The 13,770-nt window shown below is 43.1% G+C and overlaps 1 protein-coding gene across 3 annotated transcripts in view; it reads right to left on the bottom strand.

The window, feature by feature from the left end:
• The window catches only part of TMEM255B (transmembrane protein 255B), a 65,961-nt gene extending 55,942 nt beyond the window's left edge, over nucleotides 1-10,019 (bottom strand). For 2 of the 3 annotated variants that reach the window (XM_063392718.1, XM_063392717.1), the window contains exons 1-2: nucleotides 9,868-10,019; nucleotides 2,753-2,895 (exon numbers count right to left, since the gene is read on the bottom strand). In XM_063392718.1, coding sequence (XP_063248788.1) covers nucleotides 2,753-2,895; nucleotides 9,868-9,928 — 204 coding nt within the window. In that variant the 5' untranslated portion in view covers nucleotides 9,929-10,019. Of the gene's footprint in view, nucleotides 1-2,752; nucleotides 2,896-9,448; nucleotides 9,585-9,867 lie in introns of those variants that run through there. The other variant, XM_063392716.1, reaches the window with a different exon arrangement.
• Between the last annotated feature and the right edge of the window lie 3,751 nt (nucleotides 10,020-13,770).

The following is a 13,770-nucleotide window of genomic DNA, read 5'->3' on the forward strand; positions in this document are numbered from 1 at the left end:
ATTAAGGCACTTAACTCTTCTTGAAGCCAATGGGAACTTGGCAGAAGCCAAAGTGAAGACCTGAAGATCTGTTCTGTAAATACTTCTAGAAACAAGTAAATCTATGCCAGTAGAGAGTGTTCATCTTCATAGGCAGGGTTAATTCTGCATGGCTTTTAAGACCGAGATTGCTCACCTAAGGTCAGTGGAGGTTTCATCTCATCTACCAGCTGTGAAATTAATATTTTACTACTGAAGTCTATGAGAACTAGACCTTATTTTTAATTTAAATTAACGCTGTCTATCCTCATATTCTTGCTTTTCTCTGAGCCCAGCAGTTAAGTATGTAGTGCCAAATTCACTCCACTTGTTTAGGTGTCTAAGAGTCTGGGATCAGGGCTGTGCTGGTTTTCTAAGCTCCCTCTACTGTCAGCAGAGAAGAGAAGCACCTTTTGAGGGTTGTTCAGTACACTCTGAAAGAGGTGTTGGTGAGAGGGGATCCTGCCCCTCTGCTCTGCTCTGCTCTGGTGAGAGCCCACCTGCAGTGCTGCCTTCAGTGGGGTGCCCAGCCTAGCGAGGACATGGACACGCTGGAGTGGGAACAGAGCAGGTCCACAAAGAGCATCAGAGGGCCGGAGCACCTCTTCTGTGAGGGCAGGATGAGAGAGTTTGGGTTGTTCAGCCTGGGGAGGAGAAGGCTCTGAGGAGGCCCACTTACTGCCTTCCAGCTCCTGGAGGTGCCTTACAAGAAAACATGAAGAGATAGGACAAGAGGTAATGCCTTCAGTCTGAAAGGAGGTAGGTTGAGATTAGATACTAGGAAGAAATTCCTAGCTGTGGAGGCGGCGGAACAGGAATAGGTTGCCCACAGAAGTTGTGAGTGCCCCATCCCTGGAAATGTACAAGGCCAGGTTGGATGGGGCTTTGAGGACCTGGTCTAGTGGAAGGTGTCCCTGTCCATGGCAGAGGACTTTAAAGTCCCTGCCATCCCAAACCATTCCACCATTCTATGCCAGTCTGTCTGCCAATGCTGCACTGGAGTCAGTCACTTCTGGCAGTGAGGCAGAAACACAACAGTGCTGTCACACACCTCTGACCAGGCTTTTGGCAAGACACCATGTAAGATTTGCACACCACTTTAAATTCTTGCTAAATGTTTGTGATATTTAATATCTTGATGACATTTACACTGGCAATTACCTATTACTCTTTCTCAGTTTTGTCAATAATCAATCACGTGTGCACAAAAAGAATTCTGCATTTTATGAAAATTACTTGGCTCCGGTATTTTGAAAGGGAAAATTATTAATAAAAGGTTTGTTTTCAAAGGATTCTAATAAATTCTTGCTTTTCTATCTGTTTATTAATGAAAACAAGACTTCCAAAAATATTTTACCAGGTGATATTTTTCAGATGAGCGAGTAGACATTGCGTTATTTTTATGAAAAACTAAATGCTGTTTTGTGCACATAACTTATTACACTTGTTATGAACAGCAGTTTAAAAATGAAATTTCTTTCTAGGGATGAATGCAGATAATGTGGTCTTACAAAAGACTTTATGTCAAATTTTGGAAGAAGAAGAGAACTTTTTCAGTATTAATCTATCTATTTTAGGTTAATGAAAGGGAAAATCATTTTTTTAAGGTCTTATTCTTGGTACTGCTTTTTGTTCTATTTTTAAAACACCACTCCTTATAGATCATTATCCTAAAATTATCTTTCTGAAAGTCCTGTTCTCAACATAACACTAAGATGTAAGTGGAAGTTCTAACTCACAAATTATTAATGGTGTATGCACAGTATTAGAAGATGCATATCCCTCTTCTCTAGGCATTTCATTCCATAGAGAGCAAGAAATTATGGTACCTCGCAACATATTTTGGCAGTAGTGGAGCCACACACCTAAGTAGCATCCTACTCTAAACATGTGAATTTCTTTCTTCACCTTGCAGCCTCTACCTGCCCTTGGCTGACTCTGCCCTTCCCTATTTGCTGCCCGTACTTCTTGAATTTAAAACTCAGCCTAGGTATTTAAATTACTATTTTTTTCACTCCAGGCATTTACACACTTTGGGATATAACTGATCCCTTCTCCTGAGATCAGAAAGGGCCTGGGGGTTGAACCACCAAGGGGCTGGCAGGGTTACTCCTCCCCAGAAGTCACAGAGGCACCACAGGGCAAAGCAGGCAGAGCTCAAACCTTGTGCCCAGTGCAGGGATGCTTTTAAGCAGTCTGTTCCAAAGGCAAAAACAAGACTAAGGATTTTGAAAACAGGATCTTGTATGAGAGAACTGGCAGCAAGCCTGCATGAAAGGATGTTAGAGAGAAGCCTCTTCCATTTGCAGGGCTCTCCCTGCCATGGACACAGCAGAATTCCTGGCACACAGACTCAGGAGCAGAGTGGCTCTCCCTTCCACCAAAGCAGCAAACTTCTAAAAGGCTGTTCAAATCTACCCCATGCCTGCTGTCCAGTCACACAGACACCCACCTGTAATGGAGACCAGTGGGAGTCTAGCACAGGTTTTCACACAGTTCCCTGAGCCCTGCACAGTGCAGTGCAGTGCAACCCCTTCAGAAAAATAATTTACCCCCCTGCCTTACAACACACCAGAACCAGATCAAAACAAATCAGCATCTCTCTCCTGTGAAATGACACAGGACTAATGGTCTTTATTTATTCTTTTTTTTCAATCAGTCAGAGCTTCCCATTTACAACTGATAATAATTTACTTGGATGTCCCTAATATTCTAGAATGGGTTTTTTACTTACAACAATGCCTGGGTAGTAGCCTCCCACAGTAACATTTTCTGTTCGCGTGGTAGCTGCCAGCCCTATGGTCAGTATGAAAACAGACACCACCAGCAGTGCGACTGTGAACCAAAGTGAAGTCCTCTTCCTTTTTGCAAACTGTCCTGTAGGGAATGGGGAAGGGGAAAAAGAAAAAGAGCTTTTCATTGCGACCACGGCAGAACAAATACAAAACGATGAAAGATTTTCTTTTGTTAATCTTTTCTGTAGATAACCCTCTGTTGTTCTGCCACTAAGAAAAATTGCAGACAGACAAAAGAAGGAATTAACACCCGCAGAGTTAGCTAGAGTGTAGCTTAATGCATACGCACTGGGTACAGGCAGGAGATGAGTTTTATGAAACTGAACTGTAAGTCAGTGACAATGACAATTATGCCTTGTCTTCAGTAACATTTCTAATTGTTGTTCACATTGGTAAGGGAGATCCTGCAGGTCCTAAATTCTTACCTGTGTGAAGTGCCAATTTGACTCCATCTGGCCTGAATATAAAAATGAATATTTTAAACAAGATTAGCAGGCGCTCTGCATGCCATCATGAAAACGAATGTGCTCTTCATATTTACTGGGGTAAGAAATCTGTATCCTTGAAGCAAAGCTGTAATAGAGTTTATCAGGTAATGATACATGAGACTTTTCTAAGTGGCTGCTCAGTGAAATCCTTCCAGTCTCACTGGGATTTGGATCCAGATACCCCAAAGTGGAAACCAGCACGCTCATCTCCAGCTTGCAGCCTGCTCCAAGGCACTTAACCTTGTTATCCAGTGGCAGATCTGAGCTGTGGCCAGAGCTTACTCACACCAGGGCCCCAGCCATAGCACAGACTTACATAAGACTGATTTTAAAAATCCATTAATACATGACTCTAACTAACAAAAGACACCCAAGTGAATCAAACTGTGGGCCCCATTTTTGGTGTTGTCACTTTGAAAGGCAAGGCAGGAGTGTGCAGGATGACGGTGCAGCACTGGGTGATGCCATGGTACCATACACTGCAGCTGGGCAGGATGGGCTCCTGAGAAAGCACAACCTGGCCAGCAGGGCCAGCCTCTCTCCTCTGCGGCCTCACTGCCTGCCTGCCCAGCCTCGGAGAGGGCAAGACTGTGGTGTTGCACTGGAGACTGGAGCAGCAGCCCTCAGCAGGAGGGAGGAGGTGAGAGGGAAGGCAGGCTTGTGTGGGGCAGGCTCTGCAGGCAGTGCTGGAGGCAAAAGCAGGGGAAGTGCAGGAAAGACAAAACACAAGCAGAAGCCATTTGCAATGAGTCACTTGAGTGTTGGGGCGATTTTAAAGTCATGTAACTCAGTTAAATGTTTATAGTTCAAAAGCCAAACAAGATTAGTGATGTTTGCAAACCAAGTCAAATTTCAATCAGTAAAAAAAAAATTATAATAACAAGCTGGTTTTGCTAACATTTCTCCAGCAGAACAATCAGTCAAAATGATTCCAGTCTTTCAGTATGAACCGCAAGCAACTTTCCTCAAGACAAATACCATCTATTGAGTTTACACAAGTGTCTTTCACCTGCATATACAAAGTCTTCCTTCTAAAGAGAAAGAAATAATTCCTAAGACTCTCAAAACACCTCTTCTTCAGCCTGTGTCCCTGCTGTCTTCCTCTGGCAATTCCCTGTTAATCCATGGAGGGTCACTGGGCACATGGAAGCAGAGAGGTTCTTTGTTAGGAATCAGTTTTTCACCAAGTGTGTGGAGTTGAAGACAGTTCTTCCAGTGAAGTCAGGAGGCTTCACACGGCCAAGAGGGAAAACTAGATTTCAGATGTGCAGCTCCCCAAATCAGCTGTCATTCCTACAAACTAAAATGATTCATTCAATATATCTACCAGATTGTAAATAATATCTGATGCCCTTGCCATACCTCATCATCTTTGAAACATCATGGAGATTAAGGAATCCCCAAAACTGGAGAAAGGCAAATGCTCCACCTGTTTTTAAAAAGGCTGAAATGAAGATTCAGGGAATCATAAACCAGCCAACCTCATTTTGGTTCCTGGGATTCTGGGACTAAAAAGGTGGAGTAAGCCCTCTTGTAAGGCATTTCTGGGCACAGAAGGAGAAGGTGATTGGCAACAGTCAGGATGGATTTACCAGAGCCAAGTCATGTCTGACCATCCCAGGTGCCAGCTGTGGCAAAAAGACTGGACTTGAGGAGCACTGGATGCCTTTTGCCTTAATTCTAGCAAGGTTTCTAACATGATGCCAAGTCCTGAGCAAAGGAAGGAACAATGCATTGCAATGGTACAGGTCAGGGACTGCCAGGCTGCAAAGCAGCTCTGCTGGAAAGGACCTGGGGGTATTGGTAGGTGATGAGCTGATCATGAACCAGCAGTGTGCCCTAGCAACAGAATCCTGGGCTGTACTGACAGGAGCATCACTAGGAGATCAGAGGAAAAACTACACCTCTCTATTCAGCAGTTTTTAGACCACACAGTATTACTCTCAGTTTTGGGTCCTCAGTACAGGGAAATACATCAATTGACAGCAATGAATTCAACAGAGGACTGCAAAGGAGGTCAGGGGCTGGTACTTTCTGTGTGAGAAGAGGCTGAGGGAACAGGGCTTGCTCGGCCTGGAGATGAGATGGCTTTTGGCAGGGCTGGTTGCAGTCTTCCCTTTTCTTTGAGTTGTTGTCAAGAGAACGGACTCCGGCTGTTCATAATGGTGCACAGCAGGAGGAAAAAAGACAGCAGACAAACTGAAATACAAAAAAGTGTTTCAGACTGAGTATAAGAAGAAAATAAATCAGTCAAACATTGGAACAGGTTGCCCAAAGAACTTGTGCCCTCTCCAACTTTGGAGGTTTTCAAGATTCAAGCAGAAAAAGCACTAAGCAACCTGGCCTGACCTCACAGTTAACCCAGCTTTGAGCAGGAGGTTGGAATTGCAACTGAGGTACCTTCCTACCTGAATTTTTCTATGGTTTTATGATAGCAAAGACAGCTAGACTAAAAGTGGGTTGGGTATATGTGCTCATATCCACTGACAGGAAACTGAGCTGCAATGTAGACATACTCTAAAGGGAGACAGGAACACAAACCTTCCCAAAGCCAGTGGGGCAGATGCCCCTCAGCCAAGACTTCTTGAAACCACTGAAAAGTGCCTGAGGAGCCAAGCCTCCACACTTTCCTCAGAGTAGCACCCGTACTGGCAAAGGCTGGTAAGATTGGATGGAGATAAACTATGTGTCCAACTCACCCTCCTGAGTTGTTATTATGAATAATGAAAGACATGAGCTTGATTCCCCTGAGTTTGCTGGAAGATGTCTCAGGAAAAGCATGCCCTTATTTGTAATTGGAGTTAATCTGATGTGGATTTAGTGAGACAGAATAGAAAAATATGTCATTATTTGCAGGGACATTTTTGGTATGAACTACATTTTGACATTGAAATTTACACATACCAGAAGAAATTTATGGATGCAACACTCTTCAACCCTTTTCACCCTTCTTCATAGACGAGTTTGAAAACTCTGATAGATAACTATGTCGTTAGCTATGAACTCCACCCTTAGGAGAGATGACTTACTTGCAGGAGCACAGAAAGGCCCTTTCTGGAGAAGAGGCTGGCACATGCAAAGACTGATTCTCAAAGACTTCCACATGCTCAGAGAAAATGGGCAGAAATCAGGCCTAAATTGTTTTTTATCATGGCTGTTTGGCTTTCCTTAGTCAGAACAGTAAAAATCTTTGCTCTACCAAACTATGTGTAATTACATGCATATAAGCCACCAGCATGCTGGGAGGCCTATATAAGATTTGCAAAGCAGCTTAATATCTTCAGAAGTTCCAGCTGCAAGGGGTTCCACTGTTAGCTTCCTTTTGCAATTTCAGTCATGCTGGGTCCCAAGATTTTTTCAAGCTTTTGTTTACTGCTGTTTGTAGCAGTTGCCAGGCTGTTTATTTGGATCTGTTTTTAATGCACCTGCCAGCCAAACCCCAAAGCCAGCCTCAGAAGCCCTGTCTCCAGCTCAGGCAGTGTGCCTGGCCCAGACTTCTTCCCTGACACTCTGTGGCAAGGCTTGGGCTGCAAGCTGGCCATATACAAGAATAGCAGCTAAATTAAGAGCAGAGGAAACGTTGCAGTCGATATTTGTAGCCTGGTTTTTCTTCCAACACCAATGTTCCTGGAGTGCAGAAACAGTTAATGGAGGCTATTCGCTTTCCAATCTTTTAGTACTGAAGTGACTCTGAGAATAATTTTGACATTTATTACCTTCAACTTCTTTAACAATGATTTGATATGAATATTATTAAACTCCTAGTCTGGACCTAAATGCAATTTAATTATAACTTAAAATTCTTATATTTAGCATACCAAAACCCAAGCTTGTAGGAAGAAACCTTGTCATTTCCTTATTAGCATTAGCTTGAGGCTGGGGTCAGTAGAGGGTGTGAATATGTTATTAGCATCTATTGGCAATATTCTTCAGCAGTTTTGGCCAGTGAAGTATTGACTGAATCTTGGGCACTGAGTTTTTTGCAGTATTAACTGCAGAAATAGGCACTACAGATAAATTAGAGAGGTAACAGAACTTCCACATCACTGGCTTGTGGTTTGCCTGGCACAGACCTAAACTGTGCACAAAAAGGAACAGTCACAGAAACACTCTCTGCTTTGCTTACTAAACATCTGTCAGGAAAAGGATCTGCTTGAGCCCTGCTTCCACAATGGAAGGTGAGAAAACACCACCAGGACAAGGAACAGAGACACCAGACTGCCTCCTCCTTGGGACAGAGAAAGGCCTGTGAGGAGAGAAACTGAGATCACCCTCCAGAGAACAAAAAGAAAAAGTGGCTCCTGAAGACCACACTCTGCTGCACTCAGAAAAAACTTCTGTTTATCAGCTGCAGAAAACAAAACTGTATTACAATGCTCTGCTTGCAGTGGGTGGGGTTAAATTAAATTTGTAGGAAGACTATGGAAAAATGAATGGTTTTTTGGGGAGGCAAAAAAAAAAAAAAAAAAAGAATGTTTTTTGTAGTAGGGTCTGGATTTGAACAAAGCAAACAGTGAGTTTAAAAGGAGAATGAACTAATGATGAAACATGTCCATGGCACAGAATGCGTCCAGGAGCCAAGGGAAAGAAAGAATAGAATGAAAAAGCATTTCTCCACCTTGGAAAACCTCCATACAATCTGCAACTGAGCTAAAAAAAGTCTACATTTAGACCAAAGAAACTATACTTTGCTAACTTCACTACTTTTAAAATCTATCTTCAGACATCATAATGTTAAAAAGTGTGGCATAATTTTTGGTGAGGAAAACATTTACTATAGGATATAGCAGTCAGCGGGGATTACAATCACATTTGCTGAATATTAGCCCTACATAATTCCATACCTTCTTCTTTGATTTAGTTCTGGTGATCAAAATGGAAACACTTCTTTCAAATAATGCCCCAGCCCAATGTTTATTAGCATTTTACTATGAGAAAAAGGAGGAAAGTTTTGTAACAGGAAAAAATAGTGCATTTTCATTATGTAATGGATACTATTAAAAATTGTGACATGTTACAGAGAGTGGCATTAAGCACACAGAATAAGATAATTTAAGTGGAAATTCACTATAGACAAATCTTATTATCAAATGTATCCACTATTTTGCTGCTATTGAGAAAACTTTTAGGAGATTTTTGGTGCTGGATTATAAATTTTTAATTACTGCAAGACTCACTTGTGTGTGAGAGTGCCATTTCTCTCCCAACTACAGGTTTTGTGTATTTTAAAAACTGTTTCATGCCAGTGAAATTGAATTAATCCTACATTGCCTCCCAAAATTAAATGTGATGGATTGAGATGCTTAAGAGAGATACTCACACCTGCTGGTGGTGATTACTTTCCCTTTTCTGATTAAATGCTTGACTTGTCCAGAGTGCTGAACTAATTAAACCAGCATTAAGATGCAACAGCATTCATTTCAAGCCACAAGACAGGAGCTTTTATCAGGCCCATCTCTTACCTTTCTTATTAATTTGTTGAGTAAGATTCTATGGGTGGGTTATATATTCAAGGCCATGAGAAACAGTTTACAGTTCTACTACAAAATATCGATACTGAACAAAATGAAAAAGCAATCCCACAAGCCCACATATACTATGTAGTATGGCTATAGTAAGCGATACCATGCAGTATCACTATGACCTCATTGTTTTGGCAGCAATTGTTTCACCAATAAATAATTTAATGAGCAGCTAATCACTAATTTAAAGCTGGCATACAGATTCTTCTTTTTCTGATGACTACCTGAAAACATTTTTAAGTTACAGCACACATCTCCCACGGCCACATTTTCAATACCAACATAATTTTTTTCCGAGTTTAAGAGAAAAATTAAGATCTGATACATTTTTCATCCAGCTGTTAAGATCCTTGAGAGCATAGCAAAGTCTCTGCTTATCCTTTCAAATGCTACACAGAGTAATTCCCAGTAGTAACTTCTGTATTTTCTAAACTTTAACAAATTCCGCTGGAATAAGGAAACACTTGACCTTTCTTTTGCCTATGTGTTTGTATTTCAGGACGCACGCTGTAAACACAAGCCATTCAATTAGGAGAACCGGGAGGAAGGAAACTAACCCAACACCTGCCCCAGCCCACCCCGCACCTGCGGGCACCTCCGCCTGCTCCAGCATCACGGCTCTTACATTCATTTCCAATCCGCGTCCCGCACCAAGCCATTCCTCCGAATGTTAAACCTCCAGCACAGGGATTCACCAAGGCAGCTGAAAGCTCTGAAGAGGAGCTGGTATTTTAAAACACCTCGGCGAGCGAGAGGATGAGCGGCAGATCTCGGGCTGAGCCCCCTGCCCCTCCGCTCCGCGGGGCACAGTCGGGACACAGCCCGGACACAGCCCGGGGACAGTCGGGACACAGCCCAGGCACAGCTCGGGGCACAGCTCGGGGCACAGCCCGGGGCACAGCCCGGGACACAGCCCCCGCCCTCGCCCTCCCGTCCCGCTGGCCGGAGCGCTGGGCATCCCGGCCGTGCCGCCCCGCCGCGGCTGCCGCTCTCTCCCGCCGCATCCCCGGGCTCACGCCCCGGCGGGGCAGGTGCCGGGCTCACCTGTGGGGTCCAGCACGGCCAGCGGGCCCGGCACGGCGGGGGCGGGCGGCAGGGCCATCATCTCCCGCGGGCTCCGGCCCCGCTCCGCTCCGGCGCTGCCCGGGGCGCGGCGGGTCCGCCCCGCGGGGCGCGGCGGGGCCGGGGCGGGGCGAGCGGCGCTGCCCCCGGGGGAACCCGGCCGCACAACGCGCCTGGCCCCGCTGGAGCTCCCGGGGCCGCTCCTGCCGCCCCCGGGGCAAGCACGGACCGGGGCTGTGCTTGTGCAGCCGCCACTGCTTGATTCGTTCTATGTCCTACCCGCGTCTCAGCCTCGGCGTCACTTCTGGATTTCTTCTGGGCCAGTTTGACACCTGATGGAGATCAGAATGGTCCCGAACTTTTCCTTCAGCTTTCTTCTTCCCTTAAAGAATATAGTTACATACAAAAATCAGAAGTAAAATGCAACAGCAACCAGAAATGCTAATTAAATTACAAAAGCTGGCATCTCAGAAACATAGGTTAGGGCAGGTGTAGGCTTAGACAAATGTCAATAGTCAAGAGATGCTGCAGGGCTGTTCTTTTTCAATCAATTTCTCAACCTTACTGTCTCAGTTTTTATTGCTTCTGCAGATCCTGACTCTTGTCCTGCTGCTTCCCAGGAACTGCCAGCTGTTGCTTCTTGTGCTACTGACTGCAGCGTGTGTGACTTCTGCCTGCAACAGAGTCTAGCAGCAACTGAGAAGAAATCGCCAAAGGCACTGTGCTGTTTTGGTGGCCGCTGTTCCTTTTGCCTGACTTCCCTATAACAGAGAACATAATGATTTTTTTTTTGTGAAAAATGTTCTTGATAGGCTGCCAAGTGCTTTGCTTATGTTGTGTTCTACTTGTGAAAAGCACAGCTCTGCTTAACATTCTTGTTTTTCTTCTGTTCCAGCCTCTAAATATATATGTATTTATGTATTTAAGTTCTTCAGTCTTTAGCAGATTTCCTCAGGAAATGGTTAGATGGAAAGAGACAACTTTCTCTGGTACTACGCCTGTAGTCTGTGAAGATAAGTAAACTAGGAGCTAAGACCAAACGCAAATCCACTTTTTTCTCTTTGCATCCTCTAACCTGAAGAGATAGGAGAAAGGAGAAAAAATACAGCAGAGGTAATATTTGTACTGTTAATTACTAGTTTTAATAGAAACTAATGAAGTTATAGATTGAGAAAACAGACATGGTGATGGTACAAATAAGAAATTTGTTTGAAAGTGGTTGTAAATAAGAGTGATACAAATGCCCCAAAATCTGGTAAAGACCCTTGGGTTTGGGGATGGCTATAAATAGAAGATTTCATCAACAGTAAATAACAGCAATGTTGGGAAGACTTCAATTCCCTAGACAGCTGCAAGACAAAGACCACATGCATGATGTATTATCAGGTCTGATGGGCAGTAAACCTTTTATTTACCAGCATTCACTGATCAGACTCAACAGCCTAAAGGGAAGCTGTTCTATAATTCTTTTCAATAAAATATAAGGATATTATAAATCCTTTTAAAATAATTTGATTATAAAAAAGAACCTTTGATAAATGCCTAACATTATTGACTGCAAATTTCTTGAGAACCAAGAAGAGATCTACAAGAATATCCTACAGTCCTGGATATCAGTGGGCAAAGATGAAGAAACTGTGAAAAATGGTCTGTGAGGCTGCATGGACCTGGCATTTGAGTGTGAAAGAATCATGGACTTATTTTAAATCCAAAATGGAAAATCCTGTATAGCACTTACATCCCATGAAAGAGGTTGGAATAGATCAAGAGTAATTGTGGAGCTAGTGGATAAGTAACTACCTGAAAACGAATGAACCTACAGGAAATTGTAGAAGTACAGCTTGGTGGGTTGGAAACTGCAGGATCAGAGAAAAAGAATGGGTAAAAATCTACCTGAACCAGATGTTGCAAACAAAAAGATGACAGATAACAAAGAATTCTTCAACTACATAAATAGAAGTGATTCAAAGAAGCAAGATATGTGGTGGCTAAATACCATGGATTAGATGAAGGCTGTTCCAAATATTGAATAAATACATTGCCTCAGTTTTCAATGAAAAGAAAAAAATTAAGGTGAGAGTATTTACAGAGACCATAAAGTAAGCAAGATAATGTAAAAGATTATATTAGCAGATGTGAAGTGGGCTGTTTCCTGTGACAGGTCCTAGAAAATCGCACCCCAAATGTCGAAAAAATTGGTATCTATGGTGTCAAGTCCTGAGCAACACTTTTGATAAATCAGTGAAATTGGGGTTGAAATGCTGTTATTGGAGACTGTTGGAGAACAGGAAATCTGTCTTCTAAAAAGGCAGAGGGAGGGAGAGAAACAGCAACTCCATGCCCTGTTAATTTGACTGAGAAAATTCTTAGAGGTAAGTGAAAAATGGGTTCAGCTACATTATGGTTCATCAAAGCTAGATCATGTCAGACTACCAAGATGTCTGATAAGGTGATTGCTCAGGCAAAAGCATTGCAGGGAAGCAAATCTGTCTGGATGCCCACACATTAATAGGGTCCTTTAGAGAAGTCTCAACACGGGGAGGACAGCTGCAAGTATGGGTCAACATCAGGTGTGGCAATTGCTAAGGAGCAGCCAAGATAAAGGCAGGCCACCTGAGGGGCACCACAAGGACCAGTCTGGGGGCAAGATCACTGATATTTTGAGGTTTAAGGAATGTACATCTGGTCATAAAGTGTGTGGCCATCACAAAGTTGGTAGGCACAGTTCTATTGCTGCAATCACAATTGCTGTTACTGAGGGCAGCGGGAACAGGAACATACTAGCATGTTAAAAATGTGTTGAAATGGAGCTTACACACTTAAAAACTAACAGTGGGAGCTTTTAGTGTAATTTTGGAGTCCCCTCACCCCACTTCAGTGAAATTGAGGAAGGATCTATGTATCACTACATGATACCAATGAGAATAGTGCTCAACAGGTGTGTTCTGGATGTTATGTAATCCTTGTTAATTAGTTCAATGCATCACAAGTGTGATAGTACTTCTTTTTATATTTATGTTGCTGAATGTCTCAAAAGCCAAAAATCTGTAGGTTTTCCCACCATTTTGATGTGTAACTTGGACCTGAATTTTCTTAATTAGTATTCTTAAGAACTTTGTTTCTCAGGTGCCTGGTTCATGTACCTTGTTCAAATGTCAAAATTAAAAAATTTGCTAGATTTCGGCCCAGAAGGAGTTCCCACACTGCAGGGTTAGGCTGGCAAAGGCTGTTAAGAGTTCTTGTAATATGTGTGTTTGTGGCATATTTGTCAAGATAATGTTTGCATTCTCACCCAAAAAGTGCCTTGTCAGAGCTAAGCCTGAAGGTGTCCATCATGTCCTTGATTTCTTCTCCTCCCTTTCTATGGCACACTGCAGGTTTTATGGATTTTTGCCTTTTTTCCTACAGGCCATCACTATTGTAGTGCATTCTTTGGAACTGTGGTTGGTCATTCGTGAGATTTCAATCCTGTGTGTTCCTGAAGTATTGTCTTCTTTATTTTTGACATGATCAATCTGTTTGATCTTTCTTTTCAGATCATTTTCTAGGCTAGCAGACATTCCTTTTGCTTCCCTCAAGCCTGTGTCATCACACTCTTTGTGGGCCATATCTTCCTTCAAGGGTGACACACAGTGACTGGGCAATATTCACAGAATCACAGGTTGGAAGGCACCACAGGGGATCACCTGGTCCAACCTCCCTGCTCAGGCAGGATCATTCTAGAACACATTGCACAGGCTTACATCCAAACTGTTCTTGAGTATCTCCAGTGTGGGTAACTCCACAACCAAAACAAATATTTTTCAAGATAATTTTGAAGTATAAGTCTGTCTAACAACACAATTCCTCCAAAATACTCAAGACTTTCTCCTAACTTCATATTTT

Source organism: Prinia subflava, chromosome 3 (genome assembly GCF_021018805.1).
Source record: "Prinia subflava isolate CZ2003 ecotype Zambia chromosome 3, Cam_Psub_1.2, whole genome shotgun sequence".
NCBI lineage: Eukaryota > Metazoa > Chordata > Aves > Passeriformes > Cisticolidae > Prinia > Prinia subflava.